The sequence below is a fragment of the Vigna angularis genome, chromosome 11, assembly GCF_016808095.1.
Source record: "Vigna angularis cultivar LongXiaoDou No.4 chromosome 11, ASM1680809v1, whole genome shotgun sequence".
Taxonomy (NCBI): domain Eukaryota; kingdom Viridiplantae; phylum Streptophyta; class Magnoliopsida; order Fabales; family Fabaceae; genus Vigna; species Vigna angularis.
The window spans coordinates 12,503,264-12,516,872 of NC_068980.1; the positions used below are offsets into that span (position 1 = coordinate 12,503,264).

Sequence of the window (13,609 nt, forward strand, 5' to 3'; positions counted from 1 at the left end):
AAGCAACGGTGTCATCTCCCTCTAAGGCCTACTCTAGAAGCACCTCATCTACCTTTGCTCACATCCAAATGGATGATCATTGCAGTAGAAAACACACACAAACAAAAGACAAACACAAGCAGAAGGGTGAGCTAGATATACAAAAGTCATGTTATAACAATCACACCCAACATGCAAGTTTAATTCATATATACTGGGTCACTTAACACAACTTGTTACACTCTAAACTTGACTCCTCCGGACTTTGAATGATTGCCGAGCTATGGCGGGTCATGCATTCGTGGTGGCCTCTACTGTTTTGCAAAGCCATTGCCAATGAGTTTCACCCTGCCACACTTACGAGGTTAGTTCGCTATCACTCACCTTGGGTCATACTAGAAGCACCCAAGACTAGAACCTCTTGCTACTACTCACGACATGGTTCAATCCTCTCTACTTGAGAATGATTGACCATTGTAGTTTCAGGATAACCCTCAAGACTGAGCTTCCATGCAAATCATTCTAAAACACACCAAGGGCACCACCATGGATCTTCTCCTTGAAGATCATGAAATTACGTCCAATAACATAGGGCACCACCATGTAACCTCCCTTTGAGATCCATGGAATTACGTCCATCAACCATACTGTCACTTTGAAACTTAACTCAAGACATGAACAACCAAGTACCATAATAATATCACATTGAATCCAAACATATAACCGCACTGATCATACACTATCATAGATACTTCTACACCATTCTAATAATCAAAACATAGTTCAAGGTTATCAGAAAACATGAATAAAAAGAATAAAAACAGGTTTTGGGCAAGTCGCTTAGCGCACCAAACTCGCTGTGCGAATAACAGAAACAGTGGGTTTTACTCACTCACATTCGCTCAGCGCACCAAGCCTGTGCGCTCGGCTAAAGTCCATTCGCTCAGCGCACCAAGTCTGTGCGTTATGCTAAACTGAAAATTCTGCTACACATTATCAGATCCTAAACCCTCGCATAGCGTCCCAAATTCGCTATTCGAATTAAACCAGCATTTTCCCAGGCAACCACCAGTCGCACAGTGCCCAGATTCGCTATGTGAATCACCAAACCAAGAGCAACCCTCTCTAGCCATTCGCACAACGCACCAAGTCGCTGTGCGAATGCCCTGACAGAGAGCATCCGCCAGGGTGACTCGCTGTGCGAAACAATTCGCTCAGCGAGTCTGCATAATCTGCAGAACGCAATTTCTGCAGAATTAAACAACTCACACACTCTTTACCATTTCTAGTCATTTTCCCCAACTTTTAACACCCATAATTCGTGTTTTATACTTAATTAAACTTGTATAGATGTTCCTAAACCTTCCTACTACAATTCTAAAGTGATTCCAACCCAACTTTTACGCATAAACAACAATTTCCACAACTTGAGGAACCCCAACACAATTATGATACTTTGCACCTATTTGGACCACTTTGGTGACTCAAACAAGTCACAATACACTGGTTAAGTATGCCCCAACAGCCCAAAAACACTCTAGATCTCAAATGCCCAAAATCACTACCTCACTTCCTCTCAAAATGACCTAAAACCCTACTAGAACACTAAGTTTCTACCTAATCAATGTTACAACAGATTCCTCACCCCAAGCACTTCAACATGATTAATTATAGCAATTAGATATATCCAAAACAGTTTACAACCATCACACTCCAATTCCACAGTCATAGAGTCCAACACATGCAACTAAACCTTCCCAAACCAAAACACAATACCAACAGCATAGGAGTACAAAAACTTACACAAACATACAACTAATTATAAAGAAGTATTATAGCTCCCCTTACCTCAAAATCACAGCCCACTAACAGGAACTCCTCAACAACACCTTACACAGCAAGAACTCACAAAACCCTACAAACCACCACATTGGTGATAGAAAACAACTCTTAGAACTCAAAATTTAGCAGAGAACAGAAAAGGGAAAACACAAGACGCATGCAACCAACAAAGGTTGCATGTGTTAGAATCGCTGCAGCGGAATTATTAGCGTGGTAACAAACCAAGAGGGGGGGTGAATTGGTTATATACTTTTATTTTGCCTTTTTAATATTTTTCTCTTAATTCTTTCTTACTAAGCAGATAATTGAATGTAAATAACAGAGTAAGGGAAAGAGAAAAATTGCACAGGTGATTTTATCCTGGTTCAGATCACTAGGATCCTACGTCCAGTCGCTTATCTCAAACAAGATAAACCTTTTTCACTATCACAAAACAGTTACAAATATTAGTCACACAGAAAAACAATTTGTAATAGTTTAGAAATTACCACCTCTCTTGAAACCACAAGAGATGAACTTACACCTCCTTTGAATCTTCACAAAGGATGACCACCTCCTTCGAATGCTTCACGAAGGATGAATCTCTTCCAGACACTTCCTCAGACACACCAAGGATGAACAAGCTATTCCTCTGTCACCACAGTACCACTTCAGGACTTTGCAGACAAGAGTTTCCTTAGCTTCAGCAAATTCACAGAGTTCTCAAAGAATTCAGAGATCTTTAGCACAAGGGAAGAGTTATTTATGAGAGAAAAAGTGAGCCAATTTATAGACTCAGCCTAATACCCTTCCATTCTTCGAAAACGGGCCATCTAACGCATTTAATCGATTAACATAAGTATTAATCGATTAAAATGAATACAACGGCTAGTTTTTCAAATCTGAAATCCCCAACGGTCAGTGTTAATCGATTATTCTCAGGATTAATCGATTAGCTAATCGATTATTATACACTTTAATCGATTATTCCAGTGGCACTTGGGTTTTCAGGGCCAGCCTCGGTTTTAATCGATTAAAACTAGGTTTAATCGATTAAAACAGAATGAGGACGAAACTCAACAGCATTTAAATGTAAATTACAATAATCAGTCTTAATACATTTGTGAGTACTACTTCATCAACTTTGATTATTACAAAAGCTTTATAAAAATACATAACATAAATCTTCAATTTATCTTGACTTGTGCAACTCTGTTCATCATCAAAACTTCATAGTTGATTTTTGCCAACATTCTCCCCCTTTTTGATGATGATCAAAAATTCCTCTGAGTTTAAAGCTTTTTAATAATCTGAAACAGTCACAACTCATAAAAAGAGAGATTAATAGAAAATAATAATTTTAAACTTTCTTCTCCCCCTTTTATGATCAGAAGAAAAAAAATGCGTGCTCCCCCTAAATAAAAAGAGATAAGGCATATTGAAAGATGAAATAAACAACACTTTTTATTAAGGAGGCACATAATCATAAAACCAAACAAACAAGACAAGCAAATAAGCCCTAGAATTCATCACTTTCATCATTAAGAAGATGTTGCTCTAAACCAGAAACCCTAGTGTCTAAATTTCGGAGATGAGTACAAATTTCTTCATGGCGAATGTTTTGGATGTTCATCATCTCAGTTTGAAGGCGAGTCATCTCAGTCATTTGTCTAGAGAGACTTTCTAGACTGTATTCCTCATGGACTTGAGATGGGCCAGCAACATTTGTGGGATCAGGCATTGGAATATCTTCAGCTTCATCTTCATTGCCCTCAATAGCATCCTCAGGATGTATGTAAGATTGTCCCTGTTTGATAAAACCCATTTGTCTTAGGGAATTATCTCCAACCTTATGACCAGGGAGGACAGTCTCATGGTTTTCATTGGTGATATCCACTCCTTTGACCACACAGATTTGGGAAACTAGGAGAGGATATGGAAGAGGGGCTACATCTAACCTTTTGGCCTTGTACATAATTGTCTTAATCAGATGAGGCCAATTGAGAGGAATGCTCTGAAGAATACCGTACATGATGATGAGATCAGTCTCAGAGCATTGGGCATGATTGGATCCTCTAGGGCACAAAATCCAGACAATGAGGTAGTGCAGGAGACGTTCTTCCATCTTGAGTCCACCTGCAAGGAAAAGACGCGCATTGTGCTGACGAGGATTGCGGAGAAAGGACTGGTAGACCGCTATCTTGTTGAATTGTGCAAAGTCATCTGGGATAGTTTGAGAATGCTCTAAGACAGGGACTTTTGCAACATTAGTCCAAATGTCATTGTCCAAGACAATGTCTACACCTTTTACTCTTGTTTGAAACACCCCATCCCGGATCTTTAAATTGTAATAGAAAGTGCGAACGAGATCCGGATAATACCTTCCACGGAGTTCCATAAGGTGTTGAACTCCTTGTTCAATGATGAGATTTGGGAAGGAAAAGTTGTAAGATATATACCAGGATAGATCAATGAATTTTTGCTTGATCAGCTTCCTTTCCTTCCAGAATCGTGAGAAAGATAGTTGATCTGCTTCATCGGAGAGCCACCCTTCTACGGTAGCATCTCTTGTTGGAACAGGATTCTCCGAAACAGCACTGGTTCTTCTTCTCCTCCTTCTTGAAGATTCAGCCATTGAAATAAAGGAAAGGCAAGGGTTTGGGTGAAAGAAGAGAGAAAGTAGAAGAAATAGGCTTAAAGTTTGTTCAAGTAATGAAAATGAGGACCAAAGGGTGTATATATAGGCTTAAAAAACGTGTCCCAACAGTTAGATTTGGAGAATATGGCCGTTTATGGCCGTTGGCAACGGCTAGATTTCGAAAACAATTTTTTTTTTTTTTAAAAAAAAAATTGTCTGGAGCGTATTTAATCGATTAAAGGAAGTTTTAATCGATTATGTAATCGATTAATACTTGGATTAATCGATTAATCCAGTCGCAAATCTATAGGTAGCGTTTTTAATCGATTTGCAAGCAGATTAAATGCGTTAACCAGCGAAAAATGCAAGATTAATTCCAAATATGCCTATTTTACTATTTCTAATATTCCAAGATCTCTCCTAAGCTCATAAAATCTATCCTTGGACAAAGCTTTGGTGAAAATGTCCGCTAATTGATGCTTAGAATCTATAAACTCCATTTCACAATCACCTTTTTGGACATGGTCTCTAATAAAATGATGCCTAATTTCTATATGCTTGGTTCTAGAATGCATGATGGGATTTTTGGTGAGTTTTATGGCACTGGTGTTATCACACTTAAGCGGAATATGATCCAAATGAATACCGTAGTCTTCTAATTGCTGTTTCATCCATAAGATCTGTGCACAACAACTACCCGCAGCAATATATTCAGCTTCAGTGGTTGACAAGGCTACACAGGCTTGTTTCTTAGAGTGCCAAGAGACTAAGGAGCTACCGAAAAAGTGACAGGTTCCACTGGTGCTTTTCCTATCTATTTTACAGCCTCCATAATCAGCATCAGAAAATCCTACAAGACTAGGTGCAGCGCCTGAAGGATACCATAACCCAAAGGATGTTGTCCCCTTAAGATATTTAAAGATACGTTTTACAGCAGTGAGATGAGACTCCCTAGGGCTTGACTGAAACCTAGCACACACACATACACTTTGCATGATGTCAGGTCTACTAGCAGTGAGATATAATAAAGAGCCAATCATACCTCTGTATTTGGTCTGGATTACCTCTTTACCTGTCTCATCTTTGTCTAAGTAGCAGGATGTCCCCATGGGGGTTGATGCTTCTTTGGCATTGTCCATCGCAAACTTTTTAAGAATTTCCCTGCAATACTTGGTTTGAGATATAAAGGTTCCTTCCTCCATTTGTTTGATTTGAAGTCCGAGGAAGAAAGTAAGTTCTCCCATCATTGACATCTCAAATTCTCCCTGCATGGACTTAGCAAAATTCTCGCAGAGAGTTGCGTTAGATGAACCAAAAATAATGTCATCTACGTATACTTGAACAAGTAGAAAATGTTTTCCATTCTTTTTAATGAATAAGGTTGAATCAATTTTTCCTCTGTTGAAATCATTTTCTACCAGAAAATTGCTCAGACGTTCATACCAAGATCTAGGTGCCTGTTTTAAGCCATATAGTGCTTTCTTTAATTTGTAGATGTGATTTGGGTTTTTAAAATCTTCAAAACCAGGTGGTTGTTCAACAAATACATCTTCTTTGATATAACCGTTTAGAAAAGCACTTTTAACATCCATTTGAAATAATTTAAATTTCATCATAGATGCATAAGCAAGAAGTAGGCGTATTGCCTCTAACCTGACAACTGGAGCGTATGTCTCATCATAATCTATACCTTCTTCTTGACTATATCCTTTTGCGACAAGCCTAGCTTTATTCTTGGTTATGTTTCCTTCTTCATCCAGTTTGTTTCTGAACACCCATTTAGTTCCAATTACTTGATGAGTGTCTTTTCTGGGAATTAATTCCCATACTTGATTTCTTTCAAACTGGTTGAGTTCTTCTTGCATTGCGATACACCATTTTTCATCTTGAAGGGCTTCTTTAATGTTCTTTGGTTCAATCTGTGACACAAAAGCAACATTCATACAATAATTTGCAGTATTACTTCTTGTGTTTACCCCTTGTGTGATATCGCCAATTATGTTGTCCAAAGATAATCCTCTAGGTTGTTGCCATATTTTATTTAAGTCTTCATCTTGAGGATCGTCATTATTCTTTTCTTCGTTTGTCTCCTTTGATGAATTTTCACTTGTTCCTGCATCAAATTTTTCTGACTCAAGAGGTTTTGCCTCAAGGTCCACAATTTCATCAAAAGTAACATGTATGGATTCTTCTATTGTAAGCAGATTTCTATTAAAGACTCTATATGCTTTGCTAGTTAAAGAATATCCAAGAAAAATTCCTTCATCAGCTTTTGAATCAAATTTTCCCAAATTCTGTTTTCCATTGTTTAAAACATAGTATTTGCATCCAAAGATTTTTAAATGGGAAACATTTGGTTTTCTATTTTTGAAAAGTTCATAAGGAGTACGTTTTAAAATAGGTCGAATTAACATTCTGTTTAAAACATAGCAAGCAGTACTTACAGCATCAGCCCAAAATTGTTTAGGAACATTATTTTCATTTAACATAGTACGAGCAAGTTCCTCTAATGATCTATTCTTTCTTTCTACTACTCCATTCTGTTGGGGAGTTCTAGGCGAAGAAAAGTTATGAGAAATACCATGTTCTTCACAAAAATTTTCAAATAATTCATTTTGAAATTCACCACCATGGTCACTTCTAATAGCTTTTATTCTTAAATCCTTTTCATTTTGAATTAAAATAGCAAACTTCTTAAATTCTTTAAAAGCTTCACTCTTAAGAGTGAGAAACAGGGTCCAAGTATATCTTGAAAAATCATCAACAATAACTAAAGCATAATAGTTTCCACCAAAACTTTTTGTCCTTGAAGGACCAAATAAATCCAAATGTAAAAGTTCTAAAGGTTTTAAAGTAGAAACAATATTTTTTGAATGAAAGGAATTTTTAACTTGTTTCCCCTTTTGACATGCATCACATAATTTATCTTTTACAAACTTTAATTTTGGTAAACCAATTACTAGTTCTCTAGATACTAGTTTGTTAAGTTGTTGCATATGTATATGAGCAGCACGCCTGTGCCACAACCATGGGTTTTCCTCTTTAACAACTAAACATGAAATATTTTTATTTAATACGTTTTCTAAATCAATTAGATAAATATTATTATGTCTAACTCCTTTTAAAGCAATTTCAGAAGAATCACTCTTAAAAATAGTGCAAGAATTCTTCTCAAAAGTTACCTTGAATCCTTTGTCGCACAGTTGACTGATGCTAATTAAGTTATGCCTCAGTCCTTCTAGTACGTCTTTGATCATCAAGGTGTCTTTGCTTCCTATATCCCCTTTTCCAAGAATTCTTCCTTTGTTGTTGTCACCATAGGTAACAAAGCCTTGTTCCTTTTCTTTAAAGTTTGTAAATTTTGTTATGTCTCCTGTCATGTGTTTTGAGCAACCACTATCGAGACACCACATGACTTTTCTTGATTTTTGTAATACCTGCAAAAGAAAGGAACAAACAAGCTATTTTAGGTACCCAACTTCTTTGTATGGGTCCTTTTGGGTTAGATTCAAATTATTTAGCAACCCAAACATATCTACCACTAGGAACACCATAATGCTTAATTTTACATTTGTTTGAAGTATGACCCTTTTTCATACAATAAAAGCATGATACAACGTTTGTGTTCCCATGAGTTGTTCCTTTTTCTACCCATATTCTACGGGTTCTATTATTCTGTTTGTTTTTAATTTTAGGAACATACTCATTTTTAACAACCTTGTTTTCATTATTTTTGCTACATTCTCCTAAGGTTGTTTATTCAGAAAAATATTTGAATTGTATGCAAGACTCACATTCATTATTAGCAACATATTTTTCTTTTTCATAATATAACACTTTACTTTTCAAATTTCTGATTTCTTCTGCTTGATATAAAAATTTATTTTTCAAACTTCTGTTTTCTTCAGATGAATTTGAAAATTCAGTTTTCAAGGCATCATTTAATTTAGTGAGATTTTCAGAAGTAAACTTCAAATTTTTATTTTCTTCAAGAAGGTTGTCAAATTCAGATTTTAAATTTTTAAAATCCTTTTTCAGCTTTTTATGAGAAACATTTAATTTTTCAGATTCAATTAACAATGCAGCATATGTTTCATGCAATTCATCTTCATCAACTTGACTATTATTATCAGAATAATGTGAGCTACTTACTTGGCTGACATTATCATCATCTGCCATTAAACAGATGTTAGCTTCTTCATCTGAATCGCTTGAATCTGAAATGGACTCATTATCGTCTTCCCATGCAATGTATGCTTTCTTTTTCTTGAAGAATCTTTTCTCCTTTTTGTCTTCACCTTTCTTCTGATTTGGGCAGTCTGCCTTTAGATGCCCCTTTTCTCCACAACTGTAGCATCGATAATTTGAGGAAGATGCTTGATTATCTTTCTTTTCGTACCTAAACCTTCCTTTACCTTTAGACTTCATGAATTTGTTTAATCTTTTGATCACGAGGCTTAAGTTTTCCTCTTCGTCTGAGTCTTCATCTTCCGATTTACCTTTGCTTCTTTCAACCTCTGATTTTAATGCCAAACTCTTCTTGTTGGTTTTGGCTTTTGCTTCTTCTTCATCAAGTCTTCCAAGATCTAATTCATGTTCCCTCAACTTTCCAAATAGTGCTGCCATAGTCATGGTGTTGAGGTTTTGTGACTCCGAGATTGCAGTCACCTTAGGTTGCCACGACCTGTCTAAAGACTTTAAGATTTTAATGTTTAGTTCATCAGTATCAAATGACTTACCTAGTCCAATGAGATGATTGACAATGTTGGTGAAGCGTTTTTGAACGTCAGAAATTGTTTCTCCTTGCTTCATCCGGAACATTTCATATTCTTGAATTAGGGAATTCTTTCTTGCCCTCTTTACGTCATATGTTCCTTCATGTGTTACTCTGAGCACGTCCCACATTTCTTGAGCAGTTTTGCAGACAGAAACCCTGTAGAACTCATCAACAGTCAATGCTGATGCAATAATATTCCGAGCTTTAACGTCATTCTGAAATCTTTTCTTTTCTTCAATGGTCCATTGACCACGGGGCTTTGGTTCCTGTATATTGTTAGTAGGAACAGAAGAACCAGATGCAATAACATCCCAAATTTCACAATCAATAGATTCAATAAATATTTGCATTCTTACCTTCCAGAATGCATAGTTCTCACCTGTGAATAGTGGGGGTCTATTGATTGATGCACCCTCTGCAAAGGTTTGATGTGATCCTGCCATTTGAATGACTATCAAAGCAAGCTCTGATACCAATTGTTAGAATCGCTGCAGCGAAATTATTAGCGTGGTAACAAACCAAGAGGGGGGGTGAATTGGTTATATACTTTTATTTTGCCTTTTTAATATTTTTCTCTTAATTCTTTCTTACTAAGCAGATAATTGAATGTAAATAACAGAGTAAGGGAAAGAGAAAAATTGCACAGGTGATTTTATCCTGGTTCAGATCACTAGGATCCTACGTCCAGTCGCTTCTCTCAAACAAGATAAACCTTTTTCACTATCACAAAACAATTACAAATATTAGTCACACAGAAAAACAATTTGTAATAGTTTAGAAATTACCACCTCTCTTGAAACCACAAGAGATGAACTTACACCTCCTTTGAATCTTCACAAAGGATGACCACCTCCTTCGAATGCTTCACGAAGGATGAATCTCTTCCAGACACTTCCTCAGACACACCAAGGATGAACAAGCTATTCCTCTGTCACCACAGTACCACTTCAGGACTTTGCAGACAAGAGTTTCCTTAGCTTCAGCAAATTCACAGAGTTCTCAAAGAATTCAGAGATCTTTAGCACAAGGGAAGAGTTATTTATGAGAGAAAAAGTGAGCCAATTTATAGACTCAGCCTAATACCCTTCCATTCTTCGAAAACGGGCCATCTAACGCATTTAATCGATTAACATAAGTATTAATCGATTAAAATGAATACAACGGCTAGTTTTTCAAATCTGAAATCCCCAACGGTCAGTGTTAATCGATTATTCTCAGGATTAATCGATTAGCTAATCGATTATTATACACTTTAATCGATTATTCCAGTGGCACTTGGGTTTTCAGGGCCAACCTCGGTTTTAATCGATTAAAACTAGGTTTAATCGATTAAAACAGAATGAGGACGAAACTCAACAGCATTTAAATGTAAATTACAATAATCAGTCCTAATACATTTGTGAGTACTACTTCATCAACTTTGATTATTACAAAAGCTTTATAAAAATACATAACATAAATCTTCAATTTGTCTTGACTTGTGCAACTCTGTTCATCATCAAAACTTCATAGTTGATTTTTGCCAACAGCATGTGCTAGGTCGAAAACAGCAAGGAAAAGGAAAAACAGCTTACCGATCAGAATGAAGAAATTGATCGGTCAAAGACGGAGTCCTCTACGCCGTGGACGCTTGGCACCACCTGATCGGAAATCAAATGGCTCAAAGAGGAGAAATGGTAGAGAGAAGGCAAATGAACTTGAAGAACTGAGTTCTAGAGAGAGATAGAAGGATTTGACTAATGAACCAGGATGTTCCAAAAATTATATTTATAATGATGAATGTGTTTTAACAATAAAATCTGGTTTCAACGTAATACACTTAATAGCTTTATAATTCTAATTTTTCACGTCCTCACACGTTTAATATAAGAACAATTATTATAAATATTAATATATGTTAAATAAAAAATAATATATATTATGCACGAATCAAACACATCATTCATAATAAAAAAATTCTAATCAATTATTCTAACATTTCTTTCTATAATAATTATATTTTTTATTTAAAATAATGACTATCACATTTTTTTTAATATTTAAGTTTTCAGAATCTCACAATCATGATACATCACAAGATTACAAGATTCATTTTTCTAATTTATGTTAATACAATATATTATATGACCAGTAAAATTTATCCTTAAGAAAAAAATATTTTGTATTTTTTTATTTTTAAAAATAGTAATTATATAAAATTAATAGTGAAGTTCGTAGAGTATGTCGTGAATTAGGTACATATATATATATATATATATATATTTTTTTTTTCTTTTTATAATGTTAAAATATACTTAAAAATAAAATAAAATCATCAAAAATATATATGAGAACTCTCTTGCGTGTTGATGTAACCGAGATTAAGTTTGAAACAAATTGAGAAAAGAGATGGGGAAAGATGAAAATCACCTATGTTTGGAGAAGAAGATGAAAAATAAAAAATAAAAGAAACTCAAAGAAAAAATCAATATATTGAGAAAATGAATAAAATAAATCCAAAAATATAAAAATAAAATTACTAATTAAATTCTTATTACAAAAATAAATAATTATTAAAACTATTGAAATACCATCACTTTTTTTTATTATAATAATAATTATTAAAATAAAAGTATTAATAAAATATGAAATGATTTCTATAAAAAGTAATATTTTTTATAATTTTATTATAGGTAATTTTTTACTACGTTAGTAATTATTATATGTAGTTATTTAAAGTTAAAAAAGTAGTAATTACTTAAAAAATAAAATTAGAAAAAATTAAATAAAAAAATAGTTGAAAAGGAAATTTATTTCTTAATTTTATAAATTATAAAATAAATTTTACATAAAAAACTATATTTTATTAATTTTAATAATACTATAATTGTGTAATAAGATAAATTATAATTTTTCATCGTGTAACTCTTATATATGGTGGTTAGTAGTTTTTTTATTTTTATAAAATTGGTTATACCTACTAATAGAAACATAAGTTTTTTTCTTGTTTGTATGTTTGCTTTTTTTTTTTTTATATATTTTAATAGTTTTATGATTTTATAATATTGGATATAGATAAAAGATATTAAGATATTTTTATTGGTTGATTTTTTTAAAAGGTTTTTATAGAAAATATTTTGAACTGATTTTAAAATTATTATAAGACTACATGAAAATTTTTAATTTTAGTAATTTAAATCTATCGACTTTTATTATCATATAGATAATCTCATACCTTAGAGGTTTTTCTCTTATTATTGTCTAAGTAATTAGGTGTCTTATTTGAAGACTTTGCTTATGTTAATGTCTAAGTAACTTGGTGTCACGTTTAAAGGTTTTTGTTTATGTTATCACCTAGATAAGTAACTTTGTGTTACGTTTAAAGGTTTTTGCTTATGTTATCACCTTGATACCTCAATATCGCGTTTGAGGATTTTTCTTATATTATTATCTAAGTAATTCACGGTCTCATTTGAGGGTTTTTCTTATGTTACTATCTAAATAACTTAATGTCTCATTTGAGGACTTTTGCTTATGTTACCATCTAAATAACTTGGTGCCTCGTTTGAAGGCTTTCGTTTATGTTGAGGCTTTCTTTTTTGTTATTGTTTAAGTAACTTGAGTGCCACGTTTTGTGGGCTTATGTTACATTTAGGTAACTCAAGTCTTGCGTTTACATGCTTAACGTATGTTATCGTCTACGAAACTCGTGAGTCACATTTTATGGACTTATGTTATCTGTTGGAAGTCTCACATTGACTAGAGATAAAGTCAATTTATAATATATAAGTGAGTGTAAACCTCACCTTACAAGCCGGTTTTGTGGAGTTGAGTTAGGCTTAAAGTCCACTTCTTAACATGAAAGTCTCACATAGACTAGAGATAAGGTCAATTTATAATATATAGATATATATATATATATATAGATATATATATATATATATATATATATATATATATATATAAGTAGGTGCAAACCTCATCTTACCAGCCGATTTTGTGGGTTGAGTTAGGCTTAAAGTTCACTTCTTAACATGGTATCAAAGCTATGGTTAGAGCCTATCCTAGCGATATTTGTTGTTTGTTGGGCATGTTGTTCCATCTGCTATCGAGCTGTTATCGGACCACCCATTAATGTCTAATCTCACCCTCGAGGTGATGTCTATACCTCGGCGTGAGGGGGGGGGTGTTTGAAGTCTCACATAGACTAGAGATAAGGACAATTTGTAATATATAAGTGGGTGCAAACCTCACCTTACAAGCCGGTTTTGTCGGGTTGAGTTAGGCTTAAAGTCAACTTCTTAACATTATCGTTTAGGTAACTCAGGTACCACGCTTGCGAGCTTAAAATATGTTATCGTCTAGGTAACTTGGGTATGTGGGCTTATGTTACCATCTAGGTAACTCAAGTGTCG

At 34.3% G+C, this 13,609-nt stretch overlaps 1 protein-coding gene across 1 annotated transcript; it reads right to left on the minus strand.

Annotated features, from left to right (window-relative positions):
• Positions 1-7,814: 7,814 nt before the first annotated feature.
• LOC128194645 (uncharacterized) lies at positions 7,815-9,796 on the minus strand. The gene is made up of 2 exons (XM_052870194.1): positions 9,102-9,796; positions 7,815-7,875 (listed from the first exon to the last, which is right to left on the minus strand). The coding sequence occupies exons 1-2, from the start codon at positions 9,656-9,658 to the stop codon at positions 7,815-7,817; spliced, it is 618 nt and encodes a 205-aa protein (XP_052726154.1). The 5' UTR covers positions 9,659-9,796.
• Positions 9,797-13,609: the final 3,813 nt, after the last annotated feature.